The sequence below is a fragment of the Dama dama genome, chromosome 28 (assembly GCF_033118175.1).
Source record: "Dama dama isolate Ldn47 chromosome 28, ASM3311817v1, whole genome shotgun sequence".
In the NCBI taxonomy this organism is placed as follows: domain Eukaryota; kingdom Metazoa; phylum Chordata; class Mammalia; order Artiodactyla; family Cervidae; genus Dama; species Dama dama.
The window spans coordinates 16,947,683-16,956,591 of record NC_083708.1 but is presented as its reverse complement, the minus strand read 5'-3'; the positions used below and the strand labels follow the sequence as shown (position 1 = coordinate 16,956,591).

At 38.3% G+C, this 8,909-nt stretch overlaps 1 protein-coding gene across 1 annotated transcript; it reads left to right on the top strand.

Annotated features, from left to right (window-relative positions):
- The first annotated feature begins 7,008 nt into the window (after positions 1–7,008).
- LOC133047961 (protein farnesyltransferase/geranylgeranyltransferase type-1 subunit alpha-like) lies at positions 7,009–8,223 on the top strand. Its single transcript, XM_061131450.1, has one exon. It carries the CDS (start codon positions 7,009–7,011, stop codon positions 8,131–8,133), a length of 1,125 nt encoding a protein of 374 aa, XP_060987433.1. The 3' UTR covers positions 8,134–8,223.
- The last annotated feature ends 686 nt before the right edge of the window (positions 8,224–8,909 follow it).

The following is an 8,909-nucleotide window of genomic DNA, read 5'->3' as shown; positions in this document are numbered from 1 at the left end:
AAACAACAACAACAACAACAACTAAGATCTTGTCATCCAGCCCCATTACTTCATTGCAAAACAAAGAGGAAAAGTAGAAGTAGTGACAGATTTCCTCTTCTTGGGCTTTAAAATCTGCTAATGCTGACTACAGCCATGAAATCAGAAGATGATTGCTTCTTGACAGGAAAGCTGTGACAAACCTAGACAGTGTGTTGAAAAGCAGAGACATCACTTTGCTAACAAAGATCCATATAGTCAAGACTATTGTTTTCCCAGTGGTCACATATGGTTGTGAGAGCTGGACTCTAAAGAAGACAGAGCACCAAAGAATTCATGCCTTCTAACTGTGGTGCTGGAGACGACTCCTGAGAGTCCCTTGGACAGCAAGGAGTTCAAATTTGTCAATCTTTTTTATTTTTTATTTTTTTGTTATTAGTTGGAGGCTAATTACTTCACAACATTTCAGTGGGTTTTGTCATACATTGATATGAATCAGCCATAGAGTTACACGTATTCCCAATCCCGATCCCCCCTCCCACCTCCCTCTCCACCCGATTCCTCTGGGTCTTCCCAGTGCACCAGGCCCGAGCACTTGTCTTGTGCATCCCACCTGGGCTGGTGATCCGTTTCACCATAGATAATATACATGCTGTTCTTTCAAAACATCCCACTCTCACCTTCTCCCGCAGAGTTCAAAAGTCTCTTCTGTATTTCTGTGTCTCTTTTTCTGTTTTGCATATAGGGTCATCGTTACCATCTTTCTAAATTCCATATATATGTGTTACTATGCTGTAATGTTCTTTATCTTTCTGGCTTACTTCACTCTGTATAAGGGGCTCCAGTTTCATCCATCTCATCAGAACTGATTCAAATGAATTCTTTTTAATGGCTGAGTAATATTCCATGGTGTATATGTACCACAGCTTCCTTATCCATTCATCTGCTGATGGGCATCTAGGTTGCTTCCATGTCCTGGCTATTATAAACAGTGCTGTGATGAACATAGGGGTGCACGTGTCTCTTTCAGATCTGGTTTCCTCAGTGTGTATGCCCAGAAGTGGGATTGCTGGGTCATATGGCAGTTCTATTTCCAGTTTTTTCAGAAATCTCCACACTGTTTCCCATAGTGGCTGTACCAGTTTGCATTCCCACCAACAGTGTAAGAGGGTTCCCTTTTCTCCACACTCTCTCCAGCATTTATTGCTTGTAGACTTTTGGATAGCAGCCATCCAGACTGGCGTGTACCTCATTGTGGTTTTGATTTGCATTTCTCTAATAATGAGTGATGTTGAGCATCTTTTCATGTGTTTGTTAGCCATCTGTATGTCTTCTTTGGAGAAATGTCTGTTTAGTTCTTTGGCCCATTTTTTGATTGGGTCATTTATTTTTCTGGAATTGAGCTTCAGGAGTGGCTTGTATATTTTTGAGATTAATCCTTTGTCTGTTTCTTCATTTGCTATTATTTTCTCCCAATCTGAGGGCTGTCTTTTCATCTTACTTATAGTTTCCTTTGTAGTGCAAAAGCTTTTAAGTTTCATTAGGTCCCATTTTTTTAGTTTTGCTTTTATTTCCAATATTCTGGGAGGTGGGTCATAGAGGATCTTGCTGTGAAAACCTATGGGACACTGTAAAAGCAGTGCTAAGGGGAAGGTTCATAGAATTACAGGCTTACATCAAGAAACAAGAAAAAAGCCAAAGAAATAACCTAACTCCACACCTAAAGCATTTAGAGAAAGCAGAAATGAAGAACCCCAGGGTTAGCAGAAGGAAAGAAATCTTAAAAATTAAGGCAAAAATAAATGCAAAAGAAACTAAAGAGACCATAGCAAAAATCAACAAAGCTAAAAGCTGGTTTTTTGAAAAAATAAACAAAATTGACAAACCATTAGCAAGACTCATTAAGAAGCAAAGAGAGAAGAACCAAATTAACAAAATTAGAAATGAAAATGGAGAGATCACAACTGAAATACAAAGGATCATAAGAGACTACTACCAGCAGCTCTATGCCAATAAAATGGACAACTTGGATGAAATGGACAAATTCTTAGAAAAGTATAACTTTCCAAAACTGAACCAGGAAGAGATAGAAGATCTTAACAGACCCATCACAAGCAAGGAAATCGAAACTGTAATCAAAAATCTTCCAGCAAACAAAAGCCCAGGACCAGATGGCTTCACAGCTGAATTCTTCCAAAAATTTAGAGAAGAGCTAACACCTATCTTACTCAAACTCTTCCAGAAAATTGCAGATGAAGGTAAGCTTCCAAACTCATTCTATGAGGCCACCATCACCCTAATTCCAAAACCAGACAAAGATGCCACAAAAAAAGAAAACTACAGGCCAATATCACTGATGAACATAGATGCAAAAATCCTTAACAAAATTCTAGCAAACAGAATCCAACAACATATTAAAAAAACCATACACCATGACCAAGTGGGCTTTATCTCAGGAATGCAAGGATTCTTTAATATCCACAAATCAATCAATGTAATACACCACATTAACAAATTGAAAGATAAAAACCATATGATTATCTCAATAGATGCAGAGAAAGCCTTTGACAAAATTCAACACTCATTTATGATTAAAACTCTCCAAAAAGCAGGAATAGAAGGAACATACCTCAACATAATAAAAGCTATATATGACAAACCCACAGCAAGCATCACCCTCAATGGTGAAAAATTGAAAGCATTTCCCCTGAAATCAGGAACAAGACAAGGATGCCCACTCTCACCACTACTATTCAACATAGTGTTGGAAGTTCTGGCCACAGCAATCAGAGCAGAAAAAGAAGTAAAAGGAATCCAGATAGGAAAAGAAGAAGTGAAACTCTCACTGTTTGCAGATGACATGATCCTCTACATAGAAAACCCTAAAGACTCTACCAGAAAATTACTAGAGCTAATCAATGAATATAGTAAAGTTGCAGGATATAAAATTAACACACAGAAATCCCTTGCATTCCTATATACTAACAATGAAAAAACAGAAAGAGAAATAAAGGAAACAATACCATTCACCATTGCAACAAAAAGAATAAAATACTTAGGAGTATATCTACCTAAAGAAACAAAAGACCTATACATAGAAAACTATAAAACACTGATGAAAGAAATCAAAGAGGACACAAACAGATGGAGAAACATACCGTGTTCATGGATTGGAAGAATCAATATTGTCAAAATGGCTATTCTACCCAAAGCAATCTATAGATTCAATGCAATCCCTATCAAGCTACCAACGGTATTTTTCACAGAACTAGACCAAAGAATTTCACAATTTGTATGGAAATACAAAAAAACCTCGAATAGCCAAAGTAATCTTGAGAAAGAAGAATGGAACTGGAGGAATCAACCTGCCTGACTTCAGACTCTACTACAAAGCCACAGTCATCAAGACAGTATGGTACTGGCACAAAGACAGAAATATAGATCAATGGAACAGAATAGAAAGCCCAGAGATAAATCCACGAACCTATGGACACCTTATCTTTGACAAAGGAGGCAAGGATATACAATGGAAAAAAAGACAACCTCTTTAACAAGTGGTGCTGGGAAAACTGGTCAACCACTTGTAAAAGAATGAAACTAGAACACTTTCTAACACCATACACAAAAATAAACTCAAAATGGATTAAAGATCTAAATGTAAGACCAGAAACTATAAAACTCCTAGAGGAGAACATAGGCAAAACACTCTCCAACATAAATCAAATTTGTCAATCTTAAGGGAAATCAACCCTGAATACTTATTAGAAGGACTGATGCTAAAGCTGAAGCTCCAGTATTTTGGTCACCTGATGTGAACCGCCAACTCTTTGGAAAAGTCCCTGATGCTGGGACAGATTGAGGGCATAAGAAGAGGGCATCAGAGGATGAGATGGCTGGATAGAATCAGCGATGCAATGGACATGAACTTGGGCAAACTTCAGAAGATGGTGAGGGACAGGGAGGCCTAGTGTGCTGCAGTCCATGGGGTTGCAAAGAGTCGGACATGACTGGGTGACTGAACAATAACAAGAACCCTCAGGAGGAGGAAACTCTGGGAGAAGCTTCTTCTGGATTCCTCAGATTTAATTCTCCCTATTCTGTGACTTTCTAGAATTGATCATTACACCCTTGAATTAGGTTGGTAGAATCATCTAAGGTTTCTCCCTCACTCATAAAGTTTTTTTTTTCTTATGTTGATGTAAATGTTGTTCTAAATTTTGAATTAGCAGGGTTGAGTGTTTAGTTGGTAAGTTGGATATGTGACCCAAGTGACCAGATGGTACCTGAGTGACTTATAGGAATCTCAATTATACTCCACCTCATGAAGGAATGGATATCTTGAAGCACCTTTTCTTTTCAGCTGTCTGTAATAATCCCCACTTTTCAAACACACAGCCATGCTTCATCAGAAATGGTAACTAGGAGCAGCTGATTTAGCACCATATTAGAGTCACAGGCCCCTGGGGTGAGTGCTGTAGTCCCTTCCCTCCTGTGAGCACTGATATTGCATGAAAGTGTGAGTGATGCCATCCACCCAAGACCCACTCTCTTATTATCCTGGCCCAAGGGTTTGGGAAATGATAATGAGTCAGTTAGAGCACTTGCTTAAAAATGTGGATGTTGTTCTGTCTCTTGTCACTAGGAATAGATGAAAGTTTCATAAAAGACTAGCTATAAATATGCAACCACATCTATGACCTGGTCATAAATGATGCCCACCTTCTCATCTAAGATATCTATTTGAATAAATTCCAAAATTTCTTGTGGTTATAACTGCATAGAAATCTAGATAAGTTGACCTATAATTTTGAAAGATCCTTTTAACCACTAATTTTCCCTATCCCCAAAGTTTAGCAAATTAAATTAAGGCATGCTTTTCATTAAGAAATGTGACCTGGCAATTAACACAGTATTTAAATTCTACATATCTTTTGGCAAAGAAAATCTCCAAAGTCTTAGTCAAGATTATGCTTTTGAAAACTGGAAACTTTATTTCAAATTCTGACTAAACCCCATGCTAGATATATGAATTTAGGAGAAATATTTAACTTATTTAATTTTATGTACTTCAGCTTTAAGAAGAACTCCTGTCACTTCCAATGCTCTAAATCAGAGACCAAATCCAGAATATATTAATAGATGGGATCCCTCCACAACTTTCTCCCACCTCCCAGAACACTTCTGCAGCTGTGTAATCAAACAGACAAAACCTGTATAACCAAAAGACAAAATCACATTGTCTTTCTAGCACTACCTGGATTATTATAGCTATGTGGGACCTCTGACAACTACCTCACAATGACCAAAACTGTTGCTCTATCACATCTCGATTACAAACATCACTATGGGGACTTCACCTTGGGAACTGTGGAACAGTGAGTCATTGTTCCATACACCTGAGACTAACGCAATATTGTAAATCAACTATATTGCAATAATAAAAATAATAATTGGAACCAAACTGTTGGACTTATACTTTGCTACAATGCGTTGATCCCATTGGTAAATATGAAGGAAATTTATGGTTTTATGATTGATTATATTTCAACAGCTGAGAAGGGGTGGAAAGGGGACAGCTTGATGCAAAGATTGGTTGGGTCTATGGATAAGGAAATAATTTAGCCAGAGAAGCAAATCATCAATGGGAGAAATCCTTGGAGTTGGAAGGACCTATACAGACAAAATGATTGATGATACAGGATGAAACAAATACTGGCTATTTATTTGTCTTTTCTCTAAGCATAATTTCTCAGTTTATTCTCAAAAGTCAATATGGTCTTTAGGAAGTCTTAGAAGATACCAGGTGAATTAAGAAATTAACTATCATTGGCCTCTATATCATGAGTGATTCAGTGAAGAGGTCCATCTGGCTTAAATTAGGCAATCTATTTCAGCATACCTAAGAAGAGCTCTGAAAAATGCATCATTTTATAATCAGAAAAATATAACACTGCTGCTAATTTGGAAATAAAAAGGACTAGTCATGCTTATGAAAAATCAGTAATTAAGAATGATTTGTTTGAAACTGATTGGCTATTCATTGAGATTGTGCCTTTCTGCATGGAAGCAAATCTGACAGCTCACCTTACTACTATCATGTCAGTGTTCACATCACATACCACAGTCATAGGGTAAAAAAGGAACTTTTCAAACTGAAATAAACTGAAAAACAGCTAACTCTATGTAGTTCTAGTCTCCAGAATAAATTAAACTTTGAGACTTTCCTGAAAGCTACTGACTTCTTAATAAATAATCTTATTCCTGACTTTCACATTAATGATGTCAAAATGTGGAAAAGCCTTTGCAAATACCATATATATTTGAAAAAACCTGCTTATTTCCTACCATCAAATGGCTAACTGTAAGCTGTAAGGTAACTTTTGTTATTTTACGGGGATCTTTCTCTTTAACTTTTTTTTTTTTCCTTCTTTTAAATTTGGTGTTCAGCTTCCTCTAAAGCCTAGACTCCCTGGTAAAACTTTTTCATAAGGGGTCTACTTTGCTCTTCTAAACAATCTTGCCTCTCTAACTCGTCCTTTACATGGAAACTGTAAAGATAACAAACATAATAGTTCAATATTTTACAATGTTCTAAGAGAATTATATACTCTGAGGCAACATAGGTGTTAATGTATGTTAGAGGAGAAACATGATTCATCCTAATGCAGGATTTAATGAGGCTTGGTTATACTATTCCTTTATACAAGTAGAAAATTAATGGTCAATATAAAAAAAAAACAAGATTCCTTTTATACCAGTTTGACAAACTTTACTATAGGACCTAAAATCAGAATACTTGCAGAAATGTGCCATTGCTATTGATGGGTACACTTAACATAGGGATACTCATTCTCATTTATAACTGAAGCAATCTTAATCAAAATCCCAAGTAGATAATTCAGAAACTTTACAAACATATTTCAAGATTTACATAAAAGAATAACGTACAACAAATAGAGAAGTCGATGAAAAACTAAAACAGGGGCCTGGGGGCGGGCCCGGGGGCGGGGCCTCCGGTGCAGAGCAGTGATGGCGGCCGCCGACGGGGTCGGGGAGGCCGCACAAGGCGGGGAGCCCGGTCAGCCGGAGCCGCCGCCGCCGGCCCAGCCGCATCCTCCTCCGCCGCCTCCCCAGCCGCCGCAGGAAGAGGCGGCGGCGTCCCCTATGGACGACGGGTTCCTGAGCCTGGACTCGCCCACCTATGCCCTGTACAGGGGCAGAGCAGAATGGGCTGATACAGATCCAGTGCCAGAGAACGATGGCCCCAATCCAGTGGTCCACATCATTTATAGTGAGACATTTCAGGACGTCTGTGATTATTTCCGGGCTGTCCTGCAGCGCGACGAGAGAAGTGACCGGGCTTTTAAGTTAACCAGAGATGCTACTGAGTTAAATGCAGCCAATTACACAGTGTGGCATTTCCGGAGAGTTCTCTTCAAGTCCCTTCAGAAGGATCTACATGAGGAAATGAACTACATCTCGGCAATAATTGAGGAGCAGCCCCAAAACTATCAAGTTTGGCATCATAGGCGAGTGCTGGTGGGATGGCTGAGAGACCCATCACAGGAACTTGAGTTTATTGTGGATATTCTTACTCAGGATGCAAAGAATGACCATCCCTGGCAACACCGACAGTGGGTTATTCAGGAATTTAAACTTTGGGATAATGAGCTGCAGTATGTAGACCAACTTCTCAAAGAGGATGTGAGAAATAACTCTGTCTGGAACCAAAGATATTTTGTCATTTCTAACACTACGGGCTACAGTGATCGTGCTATATTGGAGAGAGAAGTCCAGTACACTCTGGAAATGATCAAGCTAGTCCCACATAATGAAAGTGTGTGGAATTATTTGAAAGGGATTTTGCAGGATCGTGGTCTTTCCAAATATCCCAATCTGTTAAATCAATTACTCAACTTACAGCCAAGTCACAGCTCTCCCTACCTAATGGCCTTTCTCGTGGATATCTATGAAGACATGCTAGAAAACCAATGTGACAACAAGGAGGACATTCTTAATAAAGCATTAGAGTTATGTGAAATCCTAGCTAAAGAAAAGGACACTATAAGAAAGGAATATTGGAGATATATTGGAAGATCCCTTCAAAGCAAACACAGCACAGAAAGTGACCCACCTACAAACGTACAGCAATAATACCATCTCGACGAACTTGATGGGATGCTTTTATTTTTTAAAGAGACTCTAATGAAGGAGTTAAAAACTAGAGCGATCATTCCCTTTGCCTGTGGTGTAAAACGTACAAAGCACGTACAAAGCACAGGTACTGCTTTTTAACATGAACTAAGTGTGATGCTCCTTGGGTGCTGCTGCTATTCAGACTAGTTCCAAGTAACTTGATTTTTTTTTAAGCAGAGAATTTGGGGGAGGGAGAGGAAACAGAAAGTCCATAAAAGAACTTTTGTAGTCTTATCAACATTTACTCTAACCCCTTAGCATCAACTTCCCCCTAAATGGTCTGTGTGTCAGGATTTGCGTCGTTAATGTTTGCAGGTATGTAAAGGATATAAGGAACTTACCTTCCGGTTCAGAAAGCAGGGGATGCAGTTGTTAGGTCAGAGCTGCTCCGCCACACTCACAGCATCGTCCTCTCACTGTAACCAACTAATACCAAAAGAATGGTTTTGTAATAAAATTACAGATGTATCCAAAAAAAAAAAAAACTAAAAGAATGAGGAATTGCACAACCAAAAAAATAATTTACTCAAAAATCTATGACAATAACATTCTGTAACAGTATTCTTTAACAGAATATTCTATAACAGAATGATCTGAGGCAGAAACAGAAAAATCAGAAAAATAGAGCAGAATACTAATCTCAGAAACACAACTACATAAAAATTGGAAATCAATTAATGGTAAAACCAATGCTACAAAAATTGAATAGAGTTTGGGAAACTGGCTCAGATATG

Coding starts and splice junctions, on each gene's coding strand:
- LOC133047961 (XM_061131450.1), top strand. CDS start 7,009: ATGGCGGCCGCCGACGGGGTCGGGGAGGCCGCACAAGGCGGGGAGCCC.